Raw genomic sequence first — 26409 nt, forward strand, 5'->3', positions numbered from 1 at the left:
CCCACGTTTGGAAAGTCCTTTTGATAATACGATCCTTTAGATATTTTCTCAAATTAACCCCATCATAATGCCCAATCATCCTCTCCACCGGCATAGTAAATTGAAATGGAATTGTATTTAACTTCTGGCTTCCCACTTACTGTTTTTGTGCAACCCAATACAATTGAGAGAAATGCTAGTGTATGCTAAATACACTCACGTTGCTAAAAGCAGCTAGTCTTGGACATGTTTGTATCTAAAGTACAGAGCAAAAAACAAGATCCTGTTCTTATTTTGATTACCTTTATGTAAACTCGACCTCCTTTCGCAAGGAAGAAACAGGCTAGATATCTGAGCATACAGAAACAATGTGCATAAAAGATTAACAGAGGCAAATATTTCAGTTCACAATTACAAAAAAAGCTAACTGCATTAAGTACAAAACAGTTGTAGTGGTCAAAAATATTATACATTTATCTGTACAATTTAACAATACCTAGAGTGGACCACCGACAGGCCAGTGGCCACCACCAACTCCTCTCACATCCTCTCCCCTTATGATCAGAAATGTCATGTAATCTTGATAAAGTGCACCTGTAAGGTTTTGAAATCAAGAAGCACAAAAAAAAAAAAAAATGGCTTGTTTTCTTGACACAGATTAATAAACCTAGTTCTGGACTCGAAGGCATTAACATTTTCATTGAAAGTGCTTTTTAGTCAAGGACTTCGCTTAATCTGGTTCGGGGAAACCAGACAGGTAGGTCAAGACAACACCTGATTTGAGGCAATACCAATTGTTACATATAACAAATCCCCAACAAGAGGACCTTACTATAGGCCCGGATTAAATGGAATGTACATGTCGGTGATCTGGGTGACAAACATAGTCCTCATGAATTATGATATTATAATAAAAAATGTATATGCTACAAATTAAATGACATGCATAGACAGGCATTTTTTTTAACTTTCAATGAAAATGCAAACTTATAATTTCATAGCGAGGATTATTTTGCATTTGGGACTAACAAAACCTTAATGGTAAAGGTTCTCACCCTTTCCAGTTCTCTTGGAAAATACATTGATTACACTTAGTAGTTGAGTGTCTTGTCCCATTTATCGATTAAGTTATACATCTTTTGACCGTGTGGTCTATAAATGCTTATGAGGTTGTTTTATGCAGTTAAATTGAAATCATGTGAATATAATCTCTTTTTTTCTCTCCTCTCTTTCCAATTTTACAAGCAGAGAGCTCACTTCTTCAACCAGTGACAGAGTTAAAATTGAGTGTTTCATTAACATTTTAATCATTGAATCAAAAATGTAATGTTGAAGCATTGATTAAAAAAAAATATTATTTTGTGTGAAAAAGCTGTAGTCCCAACAACAACATGATCTGCTTCATAGTAACTCAACTCTATTCCCTTAAAATCCAACACACCGGTCTCTAGTTCTTATTAGAACCAGCCACACAGCCAACAGTAAAAAGTGGAGGGCAAAAAAACAAAGTGATTATCTTAAATTGACAGAAGTAGAACAGAGATGAACACCTGTAAACACTACAACAGAGGGGGTAAACCCAGCCCTGCATCCCAATAATTTGTCATTTCTACCAGTGAGCACTGGTGAAATTTTTATAGCAGTCCTTTCTTTAAAATCCATGAAGGGAAGTCGGGAGAAATGACAGGTTGTGATGCAGGGCAGGTCTTGGAGAGCAGCAGGTGTTTTGCTTTCCGTCTCAGCAGCACAGTGCAGTGATGGATTCATTTGATGAGTGGGCCTGTGAGTGGCTGCTACTGGAGAAATACTGTCTGTTCGTTCTTCAGCTCTCAACAGAGACCAGAGTCTAACCGCTCCTGCAATCTGACACCATTACATGTTCATCACTGATTCTCATGATTCCTTCAAAACACTTGATAAATTATAACTGGGGTCAAAACCATCATCAATCCTTAGTAAGACAATCTGAATAACATCTCCCCTCCCAACTAGCCCAGTCCTGGAGTCACTGAGCCAGCAAGCAAGCGTTTAATTTTATCCAATTTCACATCATGATTACTTTGATCAAAAAAACAAATTTTATAAATTCTACTTCATAAGTCCTGCTAGAACTTTAACATATTTGTATAGACTGGAATGACTAGTACAGAGGTTGTGGTCCGTCCGTAACTCTGTCCAATTACTTTCCAGGAAGTTAGACCTGGCTGCTACTGCCGTGAAGCCACCTTGCCTGGTGTTGCCCAGCCCACAGTGCCATGGTGGTGAGCCAGGCACGACTGGCACCCCATAACAGGAAGATGAAGGGAGGGAGGGAGGGTCAGATGGATGGAGGGGCATGCTATCCAGTGCTGTTAGGACACCCCACCCAAAGTCAGCACGTCGAAGCAGATGTCACAGACCCTCACAGGCTTGTTCAGGTCAAACTTAATGATGGGGATTTCCTTTATGGAACACTTGTGGCAGAGCAAGCGGCCGCAGTGACGGCTGGGTGGAGACAGGAGAGAAGGAGGGAGACAGGGAGCGGGAAGGAGATGAGTAAGAAGAAAAGAGTGGGGGAGACAGAGCGTTAGGTAATTAAGGTCAACAGGACAGACTCAAATTCAGATATAATATTTGACAAAAATGTTTTAAAACCTTGTGGGAATACTTTGGAAGAGATTTACAAAGCAAAAAAAAATGTAAATCACATGGAGCTGATTTGCTGGTGTTTTTACAGTCTTATGTCCCAAAAAAATAAATAATACAATCACCCGCGAGTCGCCAGTTGGGGAACCCTGCTATAAAGTATTTGTTTATATTTACATTGTTTACAATGTAAAACATTGGAGTAAAACAAGCTGATATTTTGGGTTCTGAAGTTCAACCAAGCTCACGGAGGCATCAATAGTGCTATATTACTCAAGAATCAATGGCTATACCATTAATTCATTTATAAGTAAAAAAAAAATTTTTTTTAAAGTCACAACTGCAGATTGCTCCTTTAAAAGGACTGAAGCAGTCTTTATTAGGAAACAGTTTTTCCTGTTCTTACCAGTGATGTTTTCTTGTGGTGACTCCAAACTTGGCAGCACATTCATAACAGTTTGAGCCATCACACCACGGGGGCTCTTTGGACAACATATCTAAAACACACAAAAGGTAAGGTTACCTGCGTAACCCTGGTTATCTGTGTAACCCTGTTTATCTGTTAATATGAGTGAGATGTATCATGTGGGGTTTGCTAGGACCGCCTACTCTATTGGAAGTACCTATCAAAAGCTTCTCTGTTGTAGACAGACTGGTAGCGCCGAATGAGAAGAGACCCTCACTTCCATAAAAGGAGCCACTTTCCCGCCCTCTGGTTATCCTCAAGCATGCTTCTCTTTCTCACGCTCTTGCAAACAGGAGAATGCGGGATACAGCTCAGTCATTATCAAAGAACCGGAGTTACGCAAGTAACCTTAAGTTCTCTTTCAAATGCACGTGGGGATATGGCCTACTCCGGTTTGGCAAAGCATCCTCTCCGAAGCCAGGGTAGTCCCAACATCAGCACCCCTCAGGTCCCAAAACTATAGGAGTATGCACCGAGAAGGTGCAGGGACACCACCCATCGGGGAAAAACATAAAAGTGAGGGAAGCCCAGTACATGCCGCACAAAAACAGTGCACAAGAGGTACATTCGTCTGCAGGAGTGCGCTCTTCAAGGCCCCTCCGAAGGCCATCACCCATGCCATTATAAATACATATAAATGGTCTCCATGATCCGGCAGGATATAGTCAAAAAGAGAACGATTAGGTTTCCCCATGCCTTGTTGTATAGAGTAGCAGCGCCCTCTGTCGGGAAAACTGGAGCGGTGCATACCAAAACTGGCTAGACTGGCAGTCCGCGCCATAGCAGTCAGAGGCAAAAGGCCATAGGCACGGGGGGAAAAGAGCCACAGTGGATGGCGAAAGAGATTGCCTTACTGCTCCATGTGTCGGTGAGACCGGAGGGAGTGCTGACATGCAGACTTCTGCCACTGGCTGAAAACCTGAGAAGGCGCTGGGGGGAGAGCTTGAGGGAGGCAGGCACTCGGGGGAGGACACACAAAGTGCATCTACTCCATTCTCTCATATAAGCACGGTCATAAAAGTGAGCTTCTGCACAGATACGTTTTTTTTCTTAAAGCAGCTCTGCATCCCCACTGCTGCGAAACTCGGAGTGGAAGGAGTAGCAACCGTTAAACCCAAAGAGAAAGAGAGTAGGGCAGAAAGCCGTAGACCCTGCACACCAGCTTCCTCAGCCAAAAGGGCTGCGCCCTAGGTTGGCCGACCCTTACCTTCATTACGAGGGTTAGAGGGGTGGATCCTTGATGCTGCTGCAGTGTAAAACTACTTCCCTACAGGTTTGAACTGGTTCAGGGGCCTAGCCTGAGTTTTGGCAGACTGTTGTGTTGCAGAGGATCTCATTCCCCCAAGGCCAGCTCTTTGTTCCTTGCCAGCTGTGAGCAAGATGCAGGAACCAACAGGCTGCCACAGGGGCCCCGTTAGCTAGCTGTTTCAAGCCATCTCGTGGACCGGATCACCACCTAGCAGGGCCGGCTCATTAAGCACAACGCAATCAATGCTAGGCAAACTAAATACCAGTGCTAAGCTAGCAATAGCCAGACTGGTTAGCTAGCTGGTGTTAGCAGTGAGGACTAGTAGACTGGCCATGCACATGCCTGTACTCAGTAAAATCTCACTCGCAGGACTTGTTAGAGAATTTCACATTGCAGGGGCCATAACTCTGGGGGAAAAGCATTGCATAACCGGGTTATGTGTGCTAGTCAACGCTTAGCCATTAGGCTTTCGGTGTTGCTAGCTAGTGTTCACTCACCTAGCTGGTGAATGGCCGAGCTAGCCAGAACCATGTTAGCCAAAGACAACCGAGTGAATAGCGTTGTTTCTTCGGGTTTGAGAGTCTCTTTTTACCATAGGACTGTAAGGTGTAGCTGGTCAGTTTAGCCAATGAAAGTGAGTGAACATTAGGTGTACTAAAACGAGAGAAGCAAGCTTATCAGCATTGCTGCAAATTAGCCTTGACAGACGTGAGCTACTTCATTAGATGCCTCACGGCTAATGGCTAGCTGAAGTGAGCACTATGTATGAATGCTATAGCCATGAGGCTAGTGTAGGCGTTAGCTAGCTAGCAACCACCTTGTGAGGCTAAGGGTAATCTACAGCTAATATAGCGCTATCCGAAAGGAACAGCATGGGTGCATTGTTTGAAATCGGGCTGAAAATCTCCACAACCATAATGCCGTGAAACTAAACCAGTCAGTCGAGTCAACACAAAAGAGTGAACATAGGTTGTACTAAACGAGAGAAGGGAGCTAGCAATACTACCATCTGGGCAGGAAGGGAACTCGTTTCTGCGTTATCAAGCCATGCTAATGCAATCGTACGTGTAGGTAGGAATGCTAGTGTGGTTAGCTTGCTTTTCAGCGAGCTAGCCACAGTAAGATAGCTAGTTAGAAGCCTCGTGGCTAATGCTAGCTGGGGTGAGCATAGTAATGTGCACGCTAGCATCTACCTCGTGGCTAAGGAATGCTGTATCTAGCATAGTGCTAGCCGAAAGGAACCGCATGGGGGCAGTTCAACTTCGGGTAGGTATTCTCCCACGACTGCAGTGTCGTGAGGTTAGCCAGTCGCTCTAGTTAATACAAACAAATAAACTTAGGCTAAACGAGACAAGAGAAGGGAGTTAGCAATATTACCATGTTGCAAGTAGTAATGCTGATGTAAATGTAATGCTGGTGTGGTTAGCTTTCCTGGGGCGTTAGCTAACAAGCAGCTACATTGTGGTGAAGGTCTGCCGTGGCAAGCTCAGTGTTGGCTGAAGGAAACCGTGTTGGGGCAGAGTTGGCCTTAAGATTGTGCTCCCGCGACCGACTGAGCCTTGAGGCAGAGACGGTCGGTCTAGTTAACACAACGGGTAAACGTAGGTTAAACTAGACAAGAGAAGGTAGCTAGCAATGCCACCATGTTGCAGGTAGGGTATTCTAGTGAGGTTAGCTTACCTCTCAGCGAGCTAGCCATGTTAGCCTTGCAGCGTGGGCTAACAGTCTCAATAGCTAGCCATGAGACAGAAGTAGAAAAGGAATTTCTACATAAAAAAAAAAACTTAAGATTCAACCAGCGATATCAACCAGCGATATCCTTCACGGTTATCTTGTAAGCAGATTAAGAAGGCAAACAGGTATCCAGCCGATATGAGGAGAGCTAGAGTAGTGAGGAAGAGAAGCAATAAAAAACAGAGGGTGGGAGAGTGGCTCTTTTTGATAGGTATTCCCAAGAGAGAAGGCAGTCCTAGCGATACATCAAAACGAGTATTTGAAAGTGAACATAATGACAATTGCACCCCTTCTTAAAAATACCTATTAAAATTGTACAGACCGTGACGATCATGATTAATGCATAGATCAAAAGATCAAATAAACTCTTCTCTATGCTTAACTGATATATAACTACTGTAAACTACAGACTGTATTCTTATGAACTGTACTCTATGCTGAACTACTGTACAACAAACCAATTGCAGTGAATAGCATATCTATTCAAGAGTACACCAGGACCAAGCGTCTCACCTAGAAGGCGGAAGAGCAGCTGCTTGGTGGCTACTTGGTAGTTGAAGATGTTGATTCCCTGGTTGTTGTTGAGGCCCATACGAGCTCCAGACCTCACAATGGCACGGCAGAGGTTAGCATTGCCCTTCATGTAGGCCAGCAACAGAACTGAGGAACAAAAATGTTTGATGTTATTCTTTAGAACAGGGGTGTCAAACATATGGCCAGAGGGTGGTTTGAGGAAAACATTTATTTTCTGCCATTGAAATGATTGAAACGGTGTATAAATGAATCTACCTACATTTATAGTCTTCACTCTGTCCAACTTGCAAAGAGTCATCGAAACAAAAGCTAGACAGTCAGGGAGCATCGAATCCCAAAAGCGAAGGAAAGAGGACTATTTATAGCTCATTTTGACCGTGAGGAAATATAATACATTTTATGTTTGAAACCACTGTTCTAAAGAATAACATCTTAACATCAGTAAGACCAAGAAAGAGGAGAGAGAGCACACCCCCATCCACATCAACGGGGCTGTAGTGAAGCGGATCGAGAGCTTCAAGTTCCTTGGCATCCACATCAGTAAGGAGTTAACATGGTAGACACACACCCGCACAGTCATTAAGAGGGCATGACAGCGCCTCTTCCCCCACAGAAGGCTGAAAAGATTTGGCATGGGCCCTTAGATCCTAAAGAAGTTCTACAGCTGCACCGTCGAGATTATCTTGCTTGGCTGCATCACCGCTTGGTATGGAAAATGCACCACCCTCGACCGCAAAGCACTACAGAGGGTGGTGCAGACAGCCTATTACATCACTGGGGCAGAGCTCCCTGCCATCTAGGACCTCTATACCAGGCGGTCCAAGTGTAAGATCAGAACAATTGTCAAAGACTCCAGACAACCAAGCAATAGACTGTTGACTTTGCTACTGTCCGGTAAACAGTACCGGAGCATCAGCTCTCAGACCAACAGGCTGCGACACAGCTTGTATCCCCATAAGACTGTTAAAATAGCCATAAGACTATTAAAACTAGTTAAAAGGTAGAATGTGTAGAAATCGTTAAGAAATTTCCTTGTTGCTAAAATTCTAATAGTTCACCTCATTTCAATTTATGCGACAAAACAAGCAGTCGTGTAGAGAATCATTGTACCATCTAAGCTGCTGTGAAATATATTTTCCATAACCAAAAATATTATATTTTTAGCTGTTTGAAGCTGGTGTACAAAACCGATAGTAAAAGACGCAAAAATGAAACAAGCACGGGAACCATAGAAACAGCGCACATTGAACAGATCTACTGCTTCTTAGACTTGCCTTCATAGAAAATGACAAATCAATAAATCACATTCCTATGTGAATTTGGTCGGGTCGCCGAAAAAGTTACATATTGCAGCTTTGATTAATGGTTACCCGGACTATCTGCACTGACCCTATCTTGCAGTGACTATGCACACTAACAAGACTATATACAGTGCCTTCAGAAAGTATTCACACCGCTTGAGTTTTTCCACATTTTGTTGTGTTACAGCATGAATTTAAAACCGATTAAATTGTGTCACTGATCGACACACAATACTTCATAATCGCAAAGTGGAATTTTGTTGGTAGACATTTTTGGAATGTAAAGATACCTTAATATACAATGAAAAGTAAAATGTGAGTCACCCAGTAAAATTCTACTTGAGTAAAAGTACATATACTTAAAATAAATCCTTATAGTAAGCAAACCAGACTACACAATGTTCTTTTTTTTTACATTTACGCACAGCCAGTGGTACGCTCCAACACGCCGACATCATTTACAAACAAAGCATTTGTATTTAGTGAGTGCGCCAGATCAGAGGCAGTAGGGATGTTCTCTTGATAAATGTGTGAATTGAACCATTTTCTGTCCTTCTAAGCATTCAAAATGTAACGAGTGCTATTGGGTGTCAGGGAAAATGTGTAACGTACATTATTTTCTTTAAGAATGTAGTGAAGTAAAAGTCAAAGTTGTCAAAAATAAATAGTAAAGTATAGATACACCAAAAAACAAATGAAGTAGTACTTTAAAGTATTTTTACTTAAGTACTTTACGCCACTGAATGCCTTTGGACAATAAGTATTCAACCCCTTTGTTATTTTACCTTTATTTAACTAGGCAGGTCAGTTGAGAACAAATTCTTATTTTCAATGACGGCCTAGGAACAGTGGGTTAACTGCCTTGTTCAGGGGCAGAATGACAGATTTGTACCTTGTCAGCTCGGGGATTCGATCTTGCAACCTTACTAGTCCAACGGTTACTAGTCCAACGCTCTAACCACTAGGCTACGCAGCCGCCTAAAACTTCAGGAGTAAATATACTCTTAACAAATCACATAATAAAAGTTGCATGGACTCATTCTGTGTTCAATAATAGCGGTTAACATGATTTTTGAGCAACTACCTCATCTCTGTACCCCACACATACAACCATCTGTAAGTTCCCTCAATCAAGCAGTGAATTTAGAGCACAGATTTAAGCACAAAGTACAGGGAGGTTTCTCAATGCCTTGCAAAGAACGACACCAATTGGTGGATGTGATTATTATTGAATTTTTTTAAATAAGCAGACGCTGAGCATGTTGAAGTTATTAATTTGGCTTTGGATGGTGTATCAATACACCCAGTCACTACAATGATAAAAAGTGTTCTTCTTAACTTGCAGGAGAGGAACAAAACTGCTTAGGGATTTAACATAAGACCAATTGGTGATTTTAAAACAGTTACAGAGTTTAATAGTCATGATAAGAAAACTAAGGATGTATCAACAACGTAGTTACTCCAAAATACTAACTACAGGTCGACCAATTATGATTTTTCAACGCCGACACTGATTGTTGGATCAAAAAAAAGCCAATACCGTTAATCTGACAATTTTTACATATATATTTATAATAATGACAATTACAACAATACTGAATGAACACTTATTTTAACTTAATATAATACATAAATAAAATCAATTTAGTCCCAAATAAATAATGAAACATGTCCAATTTGGTTTAAATAATGCAAAAACACAGTGTTGGAGAAGAAAGTTAAAGTGCAACATGTGTCATGTAAAAAAGCTAACATTTAAGTTCCTTGCTCAGAACATGAGAACAAATGAAGGCTGGTGGTTCTGGCAAATTAATTACGGTCTTTGTTAGGAAGAAATGGTCTTCACACAGTTCGCAACAAGATAGGCAGCCCAAGCTGCTGCATATACCCTGACTCTGCTTGCACTGAAAGCAAGAGAAGTGACAATTTCCCTAGTTGATATTGCCTGCTAACATGAATTTCTTTAAACTAAATATGCAGGTTTAAAAAAATATACTTGTGTATTGATTTTAAGAAAGGCATTGATGTTTGTGGTTAGGTACATTTGTGCAACGAATGTGTTTTTTGCACTTTTGTTAAATAATCACTTAGGATTCACTTTTGGCAAAGTTGAAGGAGCATGTGATTCGATGATAAATTAACAGGCACCGCATTGATTATATGCAATGCAGGACAAGCTAGTTAAACCAGTAATATCATCAACCATGTGTAGTTAAGTAATCCAACAACACATCAAGGAGTACCACTCTTCATATTTTCAAGCATGGCGATGGCTGCATCATGTTATGGGTATGCTTGACTAGGGAGTTTTTTGGGGGTAAAAAGAAACAATACAGACATAAGCACAGGAAAAATCATAGAGGAAAACCTGGTTGAGTTTGCTCTCCAACAGACACTGGGAGACAAATTAATCTTTCAGCAGGACAATAACCTAAAACACAAGGCCAAATCTACAGGAGTTGCTTACCAAGATGACATTGAATATTCCTGAGGGGCCTAGTTAGTTTGACTTAAATCAGCTTGAAAATCTATTGCAAGACTTGAAAAATGGCTGTCTAGCAATGCTCAACAATCAAATTCTTCAAGCTAGGCAAGTCAGTTAAGAACAAATTCTTATTTTCAATGACGGGCTTGGAACAGTGGGTTAACTGCCTTGTTCAGGGGCAGAACGACAGATTTTGTACCTTGTCAGCTCGGGGATTCAAACTTGCAACCTTTCGGTTACTAGCCCAACGCTCTACCCACTAGGCTACCCTGCCGCCCTGCCTTAGTCTCCAGGTGTGTAAAGCTCTTAGAGACTTATGGGAAAGTTTCCATACATCATTTAAAAAAACATGTTTTCAATATGCAGGCCTGGGCAATTCCAGTCCTCAAGGGCCTGATTGCTGTCAAAGTTTTGCCCCAGCTAACACAGCTGACACCAATAACCACCTAATCATGATCTTCAGCAAAATTGTGAGTGAGCCCACTCCCTTGCTGAGAAGCAAAACCTACAAATGAACGGTCTCAGGATGCTTTACTGCTGGCATGACACAGGACTGATGGTAGCGCTCACCTTGTCTTCTCCAAACAAACTTTTTTTCCGGATGCCCCAAACAATCGGAAAGGGGATTCATCAGAGAAAATGACTTTACCCCAGTCCTCAGCAGTCCAATCCCTGTACGTTTTGCAGAATATCAGTCTGTCCCTGATGTGTTTCCTGGAGAGAAGTGGCTTCTTTGCTGCCCTTCTTGACACCAGGCCACCACCAACACTCACACCCGTGTTAACAAGAGAATCACTGACATGATGTCAGCTGGTTCTTTTGTGGCAGTGCTGAAATGCAGTGGAAATGTTTTTGGGGGATTCAGTTCATTTGCATGGCAAAGAAGGACTTTGCAATTAACTTCTTGTAGCTGGCATTATAGAAAATAAACACAGGTCTCAAACAGTCTCTCAAGCACAAGCCCATGTGCTAGCTAGCTAATCTTTATAATTCAAGTTTAGCCAAATTGGATCCATTTGCTAGCTAACAAGGTAGAACAGTTGAATTGTTATGAAAACACTCTTCTGTCCGTCTCCAACTGAATGTAAAGCATGCTACCATGTGCACTTTGTTCAGATGTTGAAATCTACCTTATTTCTCAGTATGAGAACGAGTTGCCAATTCCTTATATAAATTGTGTTTTATGCTTATTGCACATTTATAAAACAAACTAGACAGCCAATATCACAGTCTTTGCCTAAAATGCTGCCAGCAGTACCGCAATGCCGCGTGCGGCAAACTGAGAATACATTTTCCAGAATCAATGTTCTTAATACTCCTGTTTTAGTAGTTTCTGCTCTGCGTGCAATTTGAGTAGTTGATACATAAAAAAGGTATCATTAGAAAGGTTAACTCCTCTATTACAGTTAAATAATGTCTCAAAGTCTTTCGGTGTCCATATGATCGATACTGTTGGACCAAAACTCAAATAGTGAGTTGAAACCGCTTGTCAGAGAGGAAGAAGTGATCTCAAATCTTTTTTATTGTGAGTGGCAGGGGAAGGGGTTTGGTGTGTATGTGTGTAAATGGGAAGGTGTACAGTCACAGCAGAAGGAGCGAAGGAGATGAGACCAAAAAGACAACAAGTGGACATAAATGCTCATAAAAAAATTAAAAAAATAGATTTTTGCAATACAGGTATCTGGAATATCTCCCTAAAACATTACATTTGAATTAAATGTGATATATTACTCAGTCCTACCTGTGTTCCCTTCATTGTCCGGTTTGTCCAGAGGGTACTCAGGCATACATTCCAAGAACAGTTCAAAGATGGCCGCTGCATTCTCTTTCCCATATTGCCCCAGAACGTGCATCGGTGACTGGCCCCTACAAAACAAACAATATCTCAGTGAACAAACACATTTAACCTTTCTCTTTGTCCTTCAACATCTTGATCTTACTTGGTGTTTTTAATGTAAGAGCTTCGGCGAGAAAGATGTCCAATGTATTTTTACATTAAGTAAATCAATTTGAACTGTAAAATTGAACTGAAGTACTGTTGAGAGAGGGAGTGTACCTGAGATTGAAGGCCTCCGCGTCAATGTTGGACTCTGTGAGAAGGGCACGCACATTATTAAGGCGACCCTGCATTACGGCCAGGTGCAGGGCTGAGGAGAGAAAAGACAGAAGAAAACCTGAGTATTAGCACGAGCTAAACTGAGATTAGAGACAAAGAAACAGTTAAACGAGAGTGCAGGGTAATGGTACTGCATAGTAGAATTTCAAACTAATTCAATTTCAGGAGTTGGGAATTGAATCTAAGCTGAAACAGCCCCATCTACGGTTGTGTCCCAAATGGCACCATCATCTCTACTTCCCTGGTCAAAAGTAGTGCACTATATATAGGGAATAGGGTGCCATTTGTGTTACAGCCTACATTACGGCTCAGTCAGTACCATTGTTGCCATTCTCATCTACAGCGGTGAAGTCCACTCCGTTCTCCAGCAGCACAGAGCAGATAGTAGCAAGGTCCTGCTGGGCTGCCAGGTGTAGAGCTGTCTGTCTGTGTTTGGTCAGCTCATTCACTTTGGCCCCTGCCAGCAGCTGCAATGGACATACAAGAGTCAGATAGGAGTCGAAATCAGACACACAAGCATCTCAGACATGCACACAGACATTGGTTGCATTCCAGGTTGTGTCTTTCACATTTGAGTTGCGTATCTCAGAACAGCATATTAAATGTGGTTCCTGACATTAAACACTTCACAATCTGATCATCTGCACACCATGACTGCAATTATGATGGAACATCCTTGACAGACAATTGGGGCTCTATTTTGCTGGGTTTGGATAATACCACCACACAGTTACAGTATTAAGCCACGGAGCATGTTGATTGGCCAGTGAGTGGTCAAGCCCATGTCACACCTGTAAGTTATTAATGCATCAAAAGCCAGCCCTTTCTTGCCACAGGCAGCTACTGCGCCATTGATACCCACTGTGCTACAGCGCCACACAAGAGCGCCAAGATCGACTTAGGTGTGTTAAAATAGAACCCAAAGACACTGGTGAGAAAGCCGCTTAGCTACTGGTGAGGAGGTAGGGTAGGCATCATTACTAGGTTGCGGACGATGATCTCCGAGCCAGCCTGAACAGCCAGGTGTAGAGGAGTCTGCTTGGCAGCGTCCTGCACCCGGGAGTTCACGTTGACCTGGACACTGATCAGGAACAGAACACTCTCGATGTCAGAGTTCTGCACCGCCACATGCAAGAAGTTACGCCCTTTGTTGTCCACCTGAGAGGAAAGAGAAGGATGGTGGGGTTTAGACTTCTTCATACACAATGTGTTTGGCGTTAGTAACAAAGTAGGGATGGGCACGTTTATTTCAATATCCGAACGGACGTTAGGATTCGGCCTATTTTAACTCTTTACACTCGTACCTGTATACGGACTCAAAATAGCAGATTTGAAAACTGATAAGCACCTAAATTGGAACACAGTGGCTGTACAGTAACACCTTATACATTATGTCAGAGCTCAAGGTCTCCGCTTCACAGCGAAGTATTGTTTTGACTGACAGCGGATCTGAACTTGAACTCCGCGAGAAAAGAAGTGGCTCCCATCACTCCCGCTAATTGGGCGACATTGCAAATGTTTTGTTGTCGGAGTGAGGGAACTGCTTTAAATAGGACTCAATGTATTTTCAAAGAGGAGTATTATAATAATTACCGCTTTGATGTCAAACAAGCAATCCAAGCACCCGTTAGTCCAAATGTGCACTTCACATATCCAGATCATAAAACTCATGTCATACACATTGTCAATGTTTATGATCACCATGCTTGATGTAAAGCTACAAGATGACAAAGGATCATACGTTGGGTTGTTCTGAACAGAATGAGCCTGTTTGTCGTATTGTGAAAAGATTTGGCAGGGAACACGACTTGAATGCACCGGACTATTCTAGGCGCACTTAAATTACGATCGTATTTTGTAACATGTTGGCAATAGAACACGCTTTCAAATGATTGCTCTATCCCGAGAAAGTCTCCAATTAAGTTTAAAATATATATAAACTGTAATATTTATTTAGATTATGCAGCTATACCCCCCCAATTATATAATTTGAATAGTGAAATCATTTCAAATGCCCATACCTGTGTATGTCTCTCACCTGTTCGGCAGCCCCGGGCTCTCTCTTGAGGATGGACTCTGCAGCCTTGTTGTTTTTGTGTGTCATGGCACAGGCAAAGGGGGTCATGCCCAGCCGATCACGCGCGTTCAGACGTATGTCCGGGTGGGATATGAGCTGCTGGATGATGACATTGTGCTGGCTGCTAATGGCAACGTGGATAGGCGCTCGGCCCTCTGCGTCCTGGGTAGACACAGCTCATATTAGCCACAATAAACGGGGTTTGATGGGACAGACACGAGATACTCCTCACTCACTCATTAAGCATGCTTTTGGATCACAACTCTCAAAGTGGAGGAATCGATTAAAAGTGAGGAGTGGGAGATGCCTGTGCTTAGAGGAGTGACTGCCTGGTGAAACTGACCTGTGGATTGACAGACAGTGAGACTGCATATGCTGAAAAACTGCAGTAGATTGATTGCCTAGGCTCCAGGAGGAATAAAAAACCTAAGTAAGTAAGTAAGTAAGTAAGTAAGTGACCTGTGTGTTGACATTGGCCCCAAACTCCAGAAGGCACTGCACCACCTCCTCCAGCCCCCAGCTGCCTGCCAGATGGAGGGGTGACTGTCCGTCCCTGGCCTCCTCATCCCCCTCTCCGTTAAGACCTGGACGCCGTGGGCTGTTCACATCACAACCACTAGAGGAGAGACAGGGTTAGATTAGACACAGTCATTAGGCACAGATCACACTGGTTAACCATGAAACTACTTCCTCTTGCTGACTCATTTAGAACCAAGATGGATTCCTCAACTATGCTGAATAAAAATATCTAAAAAACGCAACAATTTCAAATATTTTACTGAGTTACAGTTCATATAAGGAAATCAGTCAATTTAAATAAATTCATTAGGCCCCAATCTATGGACTTCACATGACTGGGCAGGGGTGCAGCCATGGGTGGGCCTTTGAGGGCATAGGCCCAGCCACTGGGGAGCCAGGCCCAGCCTATCAGAATATGTTTTTCCCCCACAAAAGGGCTTTAATACAGACAGAAATACCAGCCTACCTCATTATTCAGAACTACACATACTGGTTTAATTATTTATTTACTCGCTTACTAAATAATAACACAATACACATACACCCTTTACATGAGAAAGGTCCTTAGTGGACCGACAAGATATGACTGCTTGTTACAACAGATACAGTTGAAGTCGGAAGTTACATACACCTTAGCCAAATACATTTAACCTCAGTTTCATAATTCCTGACATTTAATCCTTGTAAAAATTCCCTGTCTTAGGTCAGTTAGGACCACCACTTTATTTTGAGAATGTGAAACGTCAGAATAATAGTAGAGAGAATGATTTATTTCAGCACATTCCCAGTGGGTTAGAAGTTTACATACACTCAATTAGTATTTGGTAGCATTGCCTTTAAATTGTTTAACTTGGGTCAAACATTTCAGGTAGCCTTCCACAAGCTTCCCACAATAAGTTGGGTGAATTTTGGCCCATATCTCCTGACAGAGCTGGTGTAACTGAGTCAGGTTTCTAGGCCTCATTGCTCGCACACGCATTTTCAGTTCTGCCCACAAATTTTCTATAGGATTGAGGTCAGGGCTTTGTGATGGCCACTCCAATACCTTGACTTTGATGTCCTTAAGTGATTTGCCACAACTTTGGAAGTATGCTTGGGGTCATTGTCCATTTGCGACCAAGCTTTAACTTCCTGACTGATGTCTTGAGAAGTTGCTTCAATATAGCCACAAGTTTCTTTCCTCATGATGCCATCTATTTTGTGAAGTGCACCAGTCCCTCCTGCAGCAAAGCAACCCCACAACATGATGCTGCCACCCCCGTGCTTCACGGTTGGGATGGTGTTCTTCGGCTTGCAAGCATGCCTCTTTTTCCTCCAAACATAACGATGGTCATTATGGTCAAAAATTATATTTTTGTTTCATTAGACCAGAGGACATTTCTCCAAAAAGTATGATCTTTGCCCCTATGTGCAGTTGCAAACCGTAGTGTGTCTTTTTTAATGGTGGTTTTGGAGCAGTGGCATCTTCCTTGCCGAGCGGCCTTTCAGGTTATGTCGATATAGGACTCGTTTTACTGTGGATATAGATACTTTTGTACCTGTTTCATCCAGCATCTTCACAAGGTCCTTTGCTGTTGTTCTGGGATTGATAAGCACTTTTCGCACCAAAGTACATTCATCTCTAGGAGACAGCGCGTCTCCTTCCTGAGCGATATGACGGCTGCGTAGTCCCACGGTGTTTATACTTGCGTACTATTGTTTGATTTTCCCATGATGTAAAGCAAAAAGGCCTTGAAATACAGTCACAGGTACACTTCCAATTGACTCAAATGATGTCAATTAGCCTATCAGAAGCTTCTAAAGCCATGACGTAATTTTCTGGAATTTTCCAAGCTGTTTAAAGGCACAGTCAACTTAGTGTATGTAAACTTCTGACCCACTGGAATTGTGATAGGGAATTATAAGTGAAATAATCAGTCTGTAAACAATTGTTGGAAAAATGACTTGTCATGCACAAAGTAGATGTCCTAACCAACTTGCCAAAACTATAGTTTGTTAACAAGAAATTTGTGGATTGATTGAAAAACAAGTTAATGACTCCAACCTAAGTGTATGTAAACTTCCGACTTCAACTGTAGATAGCGAATGAGAGCGAGAGAGAGAACGAGAGAGAGGACGCTTATCATGGATACATTCTAGGACTGTCCTCATATTAATCATATAACTTGCATACGAACCGGAGCCAGTTTGGATTAAGAAATCATTAATGTATTTACGTGTGAAATGCCTTCATTCATCGTTTATCTCGGTCGGAACCAAGCTTTCTCTGAAATTTGTTGGCCTTCCCACTGTATGGCTCTGATTGTCCGAAAGGGGTCTCCACTTTCCCGTCTTCTACTGTTGTTCACTCTGGAAGATAACCAGCCATGTCGACGGTTTCCATTGGTGATGAGGGTAGTACGATAGTCTCACTTTTATTCGCTTTTCTCGATATCTGACTTAAGACAGCTATTCAGCTGTACCAGTGATTGTCTGATGTGAGCTTCTCGCCTCTTCCTCCTCGTGTTGGTATTCAGGATTCAGACAACGATGTACATAAGCTACATCTCTTCGTCTCTCTGGTCCAAAGGAAGGCGAGTTCATTTCTTCACCTCATGTTGAGGTTCAAAGCGTCAACCATTTCCAACATGAAGCTACCCGCCTCACGTTTCAAGGTTGAAACCTGTTCCAAGCCTTTATGCAATCTTGGTCAAAAGGTTCATTCTGTCATGCTGACAAGCTCTCTGACGTCACCTCGGGGCGTGGCTACTTAAATGTGCAAAGGATATGATTACAAGTTATCTTAAGACTCCTAAATTCACATTCCTATCTTAACAACATTACTTTCATAATTTGGCATATTGTATGCACCACATATTGGATGAAAACTTGACAGATAAAGGGGGTATCATTTCCAAGTTACAGTATTTGATCATTACAGTTTTTACTGACATCACAAATGGCAAAAAAATCAAGTTTGTTTTCTACATCTACCCACTGACCATTCCCCACGTTCTTCTGTTAGAAATATTGTTCCGATATTCACTTTTTGGACATTAGAGTTTTGGGTGGGCAAAAGTCTCTCTAGACAAAGGCTTTCCTTTGGTTGATACTAAAACGGAGAAAGAGAGAGAACGAGATCTCTCCTGCTTAAATTTACGCCCGGGTATGAACGGTCAACCATCCAGCACCCCCCCTCTCCCCTCTGTGGCAGAAAGAGAAGCCTGGTTACTGTCACAATCCCACCAGTCTGATCCTCACAGGACAGTCATGACAATAGTGATACCACAGGGTTTGCCACGCCAATAATTAAACAAATATAACAAACCCCATCACTGTCTGCACACCCCAGCTTGCCATCATGTCTAAATATCAAAACTGATGGCGATGCGCAGAAAGAACGGACGATGAGAAGCAGCTGAGTAGGCTAATGGCTGGTTAGGGGGATGCGACTGGCTGCTCACAGCTGTCACACAGGATATTGGATGAAGCACCCATTCTGATAGAACATATCTGACATCACACTCTGAACTCTGATACTATATTTGTAGGGCAAGGATGCATTCTTTGCTCAGTCATTAATTTCGAAAGAGAAGGTAGTGATCACACAGGGAATAGATCTGTTCGCGGCCCTCTTTTATAGCTCAATTGGAGATACACTCTGCTTCTGCGCACTTTGTCAGACCCCCCTCATGACTTTCTATGCGCACCAAAATTACGATCCGTTTCTCTGAATTGTCTTGTGAAAGCTTAGCACTAAGACCGTATTTTATAATTTAGCTAGTCATGTTGGCAATGGAACAAGCTTTCAAATCATGCCCACCTTACCCAGATTGCGATTTATAATACACCGTTTTTGGATTGCCTAAAGAGTAATTGTGTGATGGCAGGGACGCAGGGATGTGTTCCAAATTAACTTAGTGTGCTTGCTCTAGTTCCTAAACAGCCCAGCTAAGAGAGCTCCAAAAAGTACCTTATAGTTGAAGAATCTTCTTTGAGTCAAAAGTGCATTGAAATTGCTTAGGAACTGTGTACACTTTGGACAGGTGTGTGGCCACTTGGAGACACCAGTTAGTCCTCATTCAAACCCTTGTAAATGTTTTGTTTTACAGTATGGTTGCACCTAGCCCACATTTTCCACGAATAGTCTCATGTTACTGAATGTATCCAGAGATGGGGCTGAGCGGTGTACCGTATTTTACTATATACCGGTATTGATGCAAAGACCAGTTTGGGTTTTTACTTTACCTTGTATTACGGAATTTGAATGTTTGGTTTGTTAAAATGTGATATGCTGTGTTTTACGTACATCTTTATAGTTTACACCACTACTTGAGTCATCCCTCTCCACTCTCTCTGCCACTTTCCACACAGACCTAGCCCTGCCCCATCACTCAAGGAGCACATTGGCTGTTGCTTGACCAGGGGGGGACTTGTGTTCAGTCTGCATGGTCAATGCAGCACATGCAACAATGTTGATGACAACGATGTTTCCACTTTGCTTATTAATACAAATCCACAAGCGTTCTATAAATGCACTATTAGTTTGTGTTTCTTACTTCTGCAAACAGCTAGTTTGTATTTTCTTAGCAAGTTTTAGCTAAATTGTGTTAGCTAGCTCGCTAATAAATCTACTGAGTCAGAGCTATGCAGCCTGATACCCGTGATGGCATAGGCCTAAATTAGCATATTGTTTGTGCAACAGTATCTTCTAAATCAAAGAGGAATAGCCAAAGAAGAAACATTTAATGTAGCCATTGTTTATACAGTCCCCTAGATAAACCACTGACAAACACTTTGGTTCCTACCCAGTCAGAATAACTCCTCCTTGGCATTTTCATTCGTTGTCATGGCAAACACTGTATTCAAAGTGCCCTCAAATTTCATTGATTCCGACAGTTCACCCAAGTGTTTTGATCTAAATTGTAAGTCAAATAGCAATTGCAACATTAGGTTAAAAATAAGGCCTCGGTTTTTTGCCCATATCGTGCATCCTTAAGTGCTAGTGTGAAAATTCCCTCAAATCAGTGCAGGAAATTAAGAAATTGATAAAAATACGGGGGGGGTTGAACAGTATAAAACAATCAGAATGGAGAAAGACCCATTGAAATCCCTTAGAATGTATGTGTTGCCACCCTAGGATCACGCACTACTCATAAAGCAAAATGTGTAACTTTTATTATTCAAAAAACATGACACAGCGTCAAAGATATGAAAAAATATTGTGATACTATATTTGGCCCTAATTGCCCAGCCATATCCAGAGTATTTTCAGATTTAGTTATCAACAAATGGCGCAAAAAGTACAGTAAATGTAAAAGGCACATAAAATCAACAGTGTAATGTTTGGATTCAGCCTTGTGTCAGGTGAACTGTTGTGTATTCACCTTTGGTCTAATAATTTGTATGCAGTTGAAGTCGGAAGTTTACGTACACTTAGGTTGGAGTCATTAAAACTAGTTTTGGCAAGTCAGTTAGGACATCTACTTTGTACATGACACAAGTACATTTTCCAACAATTGTTTACAGACAGATTATTTCACTGTATCACAATTCCAGTGGGTCAGCTTTTTACATACACTAAGTTGACTGTGCCTTTAAACAGCTCAGAAAATTCCAGAACATTATGTCATGGCTTTAGAAGCTTCTGATAGGCTAATTGACATCATTTGAGTCAATTGGAGGTGTACCTGTGGATGTATTTCAAGGCCAACCTTCAAACTCAGTGCCTCTTTGCTTGACATCATGGGAAAATCCAAAAAAAGCAAATCGAAAAGTTGTAGACCTCCACAAGTCTGGTTCATCCTTGGGAGCAATTTCCAAACGCCTGAAGGTACCACGTTCATCTGTACAAACAATAGTACGCAAGTATAAACACCATGGGACCACGCAGCCGTCATACCGCTCAGGAAGGAGACGCGTTCTGTCTCCTAGAGATGAACGTACTTTGGTGCGAAAAGTGCAAATCAATCCCAGAAGAACAGCAAAGGACCTTGTGAAGATGCTGGAGGAAATGGGTACAAAAGTACCTATATCCACAGTAAAATGAGTCCCATATCGAAATAACCTGAAAGGCTGCTCAGCAAGGAAGAAGCCACTGCTCCAAAACCGCCATAAAAAAGCCAGACTACGGTTTGCAACTGCACATGGGGACAAAGATGGTACTTTTTGGAGAAATGTCATCTGGTCTGATGAAACAAAAATGTAACTGTTTGGCCATAATGACCATTGCTATGTTTGGAGGAAAAAGGGGGAGGCTTGCAAGCCGAAGAACACCATCCCAACCGTGAAGCACGGGGGTGGCAGCATCATTCAGACAATAGATGATTTGCAGTATCGATCAGAAGGTCATTACCACTAAATTAATTAATAGGGAAACTTTAGGTGTGCCGCAGAATTTTATATGCCATCAAGATGCCACAAAAAAATTTAATGTTGGAAACCACTGCTGTGTAGCTCAGTTGGTAGAGCATGGCACTTGCAATGCAAGGAATATGGGCACATTGAGGGATAAGGGCATTAAAAGGTGAGGTGCCACTCAGATATAAAAAACAGTTTATATATTTGCTATAAAGAGGGATGAGTTTAATTTGCTGTGAGACCACAGTAAGGGATGAGTGCAGCCACCCGTTGAGGGATGAGTGCATTAGAAGGTGAGACGCGTCGGCAACACTCGCTCCATTATACAAATATGTTAATTTGATCAAGAGGAATGAGTGCGTTGTGAGGGATGAGTGTGATCAGACAGACCTGCGGATGAGGAAGCAGGCGGTGACCTCGTTGTTCTCGTCCACAGCCCTGTGGAGGAGGGTCTGCTGACAGCCTGAGGGACCAGAGCTCCAACTGGTGGCGTCACAACCGTGTCGGACCTACAGTAGCAGAGACAAGCAGACAATCACATACCAATCCCACTCAAAACTAGGACCGGCCAGAAGTTCTCTCCTGACCTGGATGACTCCTGGCCCTACTCATGACATGCACGTTATTGACTAGAATACTTGAGGCTCTCACATACAACCATCACGGGATTACATGGTCACTTATTTACATTCACCTGTGGGCTCCCATTTCCACAACCACCCCCTTCCTCTTCCTCCCCCCATCGCTTTCTCCTTTACCCCCCTCTTCCTCCCCTCTCACCAGTGTGGAAGCGATGTCCTCGAGACCGTTCTCCAGGGCCAGCCACAGAGGGGGGTGTCCCCTCTCGTCCACCACGGACATGTCGGCCCCCCGTGTGCAGATGGCGTCCACCACCAGGGGGAGTTGGTTACTGATGGCCAGCTGCAGCGCCGTCTCACCCTCCTGGGTTCTGCAGGGAGAGAGACACGTTGTTTTTTACACCTACTAACATAAACACCTCACAGGGATACTCAGCCAATGTGTAACATTACAGATCATAGCACCTATGGCTTGTGCTTCCATACATCTTTGCATTGTTGTATAAAATGGGAGACTGCTCCACAGTTTCTTTATGATACGTTATCTGACTTTTAAGATGGCAAATTAAAATTCCCCTCAAGGGGAAATAAAGAACTGAGAAATGCATCTGCTGGTTTATGAAGCTCCTGATCTGAGTCCTCCTACTTGACATTGATGTCAGCCTGGTGCTCCAGGAGGAACAGGGCACTCTTGCTGTCCTGTCTGCGGATGGCCATGTGCAGCAGGGTCTGACCGTTGGACATGGTGTCGTTGATGGACGCCCCAGAGCCTAGGAGTTGGGCCGCTATGGTGTGCATACCTGAGGGACAGACGAGAGGACACAGACATACTGAAAGCTGTGGATCCCGAATGGCACCGAGGTTGAACACATGATCTGATGCAGATCATTGATCCGTGAGACCAAACTACCCTTTTAAAATCCTGTCAATTGCACTCCACATCTCCACTGTTAATTTGTTCGGTATCTTGATCTAAGAGGGGGAAAAGTCCAAAAGGAGCAGGTGCAAAGCACAGGCAAAGCAGTGGAGCACACAGCAGGATCCAGAACTCAATCTGGGATAATCTGTAAGGGGAACTACAGCTCGACTCCAGCGAGGACTACGTCTATAGCAGCGGTTCCCAACCTTCTCCTTTCCGGGGACCACCAAATTAGTCAAAAGCTTAAGGACCACCATTTGCAGAGTCAAAAATCATTTTAACAAAATCTCTTGGCGGTCAAATTTAGTCCATTTTAGCAGTGAAAGGCCTATTATTAACAATTTGCATTGTGAAAAGTAAATGTAAAAATTGCTTAAAATACTATAGTTTTTATAGGAAGTATCAATAGTAATTAGGAAGAAAACAAATCTATATTTTTCTTAAGTTTAAAATGTGTGGACCCACAGGTTGAAAACCACTGGTCTATGGACTTTGTTTTAGGTTGGATTATCATGACTAGATACGTTTGGCTGCACATACCTCCTCTGTTTGTCTCGCTATCCATGGCATGCGAGACTGGAAAAGGAGGAGGAAGTGTGAAGGTGTGAGCCCTACAAGGACATTAAACTACTCCGTTTTTAAAGTGATACGCCGCAATTCTGGCAATTAAGTCATCTTTCTACTTACCCAGAGTCAGATGAACTGGTGGAGTACCCGTAGTCTTCCGATGACTGGAAGTCTACAGGTAGGTACATTAGCATATGCTAGCGTACCTGTAGAGTTGAGTCATTGCGCTTACGCTTGTTAACATTGGCTCACAAAATGACCTCTAATTTCTTTCATACTGCACGCAGAAAGATAAAAATCGTGTCCACAAGTTAATCCGACTCTGGTTATGTAGACAAAGGCCATAGCATTTTAAATTGAGAGAGCGTCGGCAGGCTCTTTCACACTGACATAGCTAGTAGCTACCCATCTGATGAGTAAAGCGTTTTTGTTGTTGGTGAAACCTACCTGTCCAAAGGGCTAGGCCCAACACCGTCTGGTCCATGGAGTCTTTGAGGCTGAAGTCTGGGATGATCTGCAGGTTGTTGGTGGCGTGAAGAACATTGGCTGGAAACACCAGGAAATGAAATTGTCAGTATGCAGGTAACAATTCCAATTTTCCCTCTGGGTGTCAATCATGTTCATTCATCTCCCTGGGCTGCTTGACATGGAGATGCTGCCCACTGTCCACTAACCTACCTTTCTGCTCCAGGATGACTGACACCACGTCGGGGTGGTTGTGTATGATGGCCATGTGGAGCGGGCTCTGCAGGGACACCCCCTGGGCCAGGGCCAGGGTCTCGTCGGGGAGGGCCTTCTGCGTTTGCAGGTTAGGGTTAGCCCCCTGATGGAGAAGCTCTGCCGTCAGGCCAGCCAAACCACAGCGACACGCCGTGTGGAGAGGGGTCTCACCCTATGGGGGAGAGGAGACACACACAGAGTCAGACATACAAACAGACAGGATGGGGGGGGGTTTAGCTTGTATGACGCAGTAGTTTGTGATGCAGTGCAGTTTCAAGCAGTATAACTTATGATTCACTATTGCACTTTAGTGTCTGAAGTAGTAATTTGTGATGAACTGGCAGAGATTATGTTTCATGTGATCCTGCAGTACATCATTACATACCCATTTGTTGGCATGGTTGACCTTTGCCCCGTGTGTGGCCAGGAAGAGGGCAGCAGCCTCACTGCCTACACCCGTTGCCCTCTGCATGAGACAGTTCTCTGAGGAGGAATGGGGGGGAATATGCGAGAGAAAGAAAGGGGAAAAGAAAGTAAGATTCAAAAACATAATAGTGCACTGATTTCCGTATTGTTTAATACTTTATTTTATTGCATCATATTCATAAACATGTACATAAACATGTATACATTTTAGCATGTTCCCTTCAAATCAGACATTTTACCTGTGGCTGTGTCTGGTGCGTCTGGGTTACTGCCTCTCTGGATGAGCTGGGCAGCAAAGCTGTTTTCATCAAACAGTGTTCCATTCTCCACCACCGGAGCATCGTCCTCAAATGGGTTAACGTTGGCGTCAGAGGACACGGTGATGTACTGCAGGGCCAGCCACAGAGCTGTGCTCCCCTCATGGTCCTTCAGCTCCAGGTCCAGCCTCAGGAGAGAGTCACAGGAGGGAAGTGAGGAGGAAAGAGCAGAGGAAAGAGGGAGGGACGAGAGGAAAGATGACAGAATTACACCAGGAAATAGAGGCTACTCCATCGGCTGTTTTAAATAAGGTCAATGGGGAGTAGGACCCAGGTCGTTGGTTTAGTAAATGTTTTTCTGTTTTAACTCACTGTTTACACTGTAGGAGCTGGTTGAACACAGGCTCATTCCCCGACACCACTACTTCATGTAGGGGAGTTCTGGGAAACAAAAAATGTATAAAGTCACAGTATCGGGATCATGACAAAAATACGTCATGTAACACAAACAGATCAAAGTATTGGAAGCAATGGCAGATTTTCTCTATAAAGTTCGGATGCTGATTTGAAGTCAGAACAATCAGTCGAAACATCAACTCCCATTTGAATAGACCGTTGCTATATTACACCAGATGGGCTCAATGGATCAGAGGGATTGCCATATAGTATTACCCACCTTCCCTTGCTGTTCTGCCTGTTGGGGTTGGCCCCTGTCTTGAGCAGGGCCTCTGCGATGTGGGCCATGCCACTCATCACCTCCCCAGAGTGCTTCTTGGGGCTAAAGGAACACACCAGGTGCAGGGGGGTCTCTACCGCCCCAACCGTGGCCGCGTTCACCTGGGCCAAGTGGCGGATCAGGAAGGTGGAGGAAAACTCATCACCTGCGGGGGCGGAGGGAGAGAAGGGGCCAGGGGAATCATGATCTGTCTCTCCATTCTCCACACTTTTCCATTCCATGACTGGCTGTGTGCAGGTGCTGTAGTAGTGTGCACATCAGGAGACGTGTGGAGAATTAGGACGCACAATGGGGTGTATCTTTACCCTTAATATTCAACACGGTTAATCTCTAGCCCAGCATTGAGTTTACATAGGGAGGGCTGTGTTGTTGTGGATAACGCAATGTGCCTGAAGCCATATAGTACGTGACATATGGTTGAGAGAATGTGCGGCACCCCCTACCTCTTTGGATGGCTTTGTGAAGGAGGCTCCAGCCACTCTGGTCCACCATGTCCACATCTGCTTTGTTGTTGACCAGCGTGGTGGCGATACTCTCCAGTTTACGAGACAGAGCCAGGTCCAGGGCCAAGTCGCCATTGTTGTCCAGTTCATTCAGCTTCCCAGGCAACTGCAGATGTGGAGAATACAAGATGTATATAAAATAAGGGAAAAAAAGGTATAGTTGGCTTCTCAACACTGGTCTGTAAACTGATCCTTTATCAGCACTCCTCATATATCCAATTCATCTTTTAGCGCCATGTTCCAAATTGCTGTATCGCAAGAATCAAGGTTTTTATATTT

General features: G+C 43.0%; 1 protein-coding gene across 2 annotated transcripts in view; it reads right to left on the reverse strand.

Annotated features, from left to right (window-relative positions):
• Positions 1 to 265: 265 nt before the first annotated feature.
• LOC106567412 (rabankyrin-5) overlaps positions 266 to 26409 on the reverse strand; it is a 37210-nt gene continuing 11066 nt past the window's right edge. Inside the window, exons 7-25 of one of the 2 annotated variants that reach the window (XM_014136617.2) lie at positions 26071 to 26236; positions 25568 to 25772; positions 25264 to 25332; positions 24874 to 25079; positions 24594 to 24691; positions 24167 to 24380; positions 23936 to 24034; positions 22649 to 22802; positions 22205 to 22373; positions 21815 to 21933; positions 15026 to 15182; positions 14528 to 14728; positions 13471 to 13647; positions 12809 to 12956; positions 12430 to 12520; positions 12115 to 12239; positions 6567 to 6713; positions 3011 to 3101; positions 266 to 2463 (exon numbers count right to left, since the gene is read on the reverse strand). In XM_014136617.2, the coding sequence (XP_013992092.2) occupies positions 2331 to 2463; positions 3011 to 3101; positions 6567 to 6713; positions 12115 to 12239; positions 12430 to 12520; positions 12809 to 12956; positions 13471 to 13647; positions 14528 to 14728; positions 15026 to 15182; positions 21815 to 21933; positions 22205 to 22373; positions 22649 to 22802; positions 23936 to 24034; positions 24167 to 24380; positions 24594 to 24691; positions 24874 to 25079; positions 25264 to 25332; positions 25568 to 25772; positions 26071 to 26236 (2769 nt within the window). In that variant the 3' untranslated portion in view covers positions 266 to 2330. Of the gene's footprint in view, positions 2464 to 3010; positions 3102 to 6566; positions 6714 to 11127; positions 11204 to 12114; positions 12240 to 12429; positions 12521 to 12808; positions 12957 to 13470; positions 13648 to 14527; positions 14729 to 15025; positions 15183 to 21814; positions 21934 to 22204; positions 22374 to 22648; positions 22803 to 23935; positions 24035 to 24166; positions 24381 to 24593; positions 24692 to 24873; positions 25080 to 25263; positions 25333 to 25567; positions 25773 to 26070; positions 26237 to 26409 lie in introns of those variants that run through there. The other variant, XM_014136618.2, reaches the window with a different exon arrangement.

The sequence above is a fragment of the Salmo salar genome, chromosome ssa13, assembly GCF_905237065.1.
Source record: "Salmo salar chromosome ssa13, Ssal_v3.1, whole genome shotgun sequence".
In the NCBI taxonomy this organism is placed as follows: Eukaryota; Metazoa; Chordata; class Actinopteri; order Salmoniformes; family Salmonidae; genus Salmo; species Salmo salar.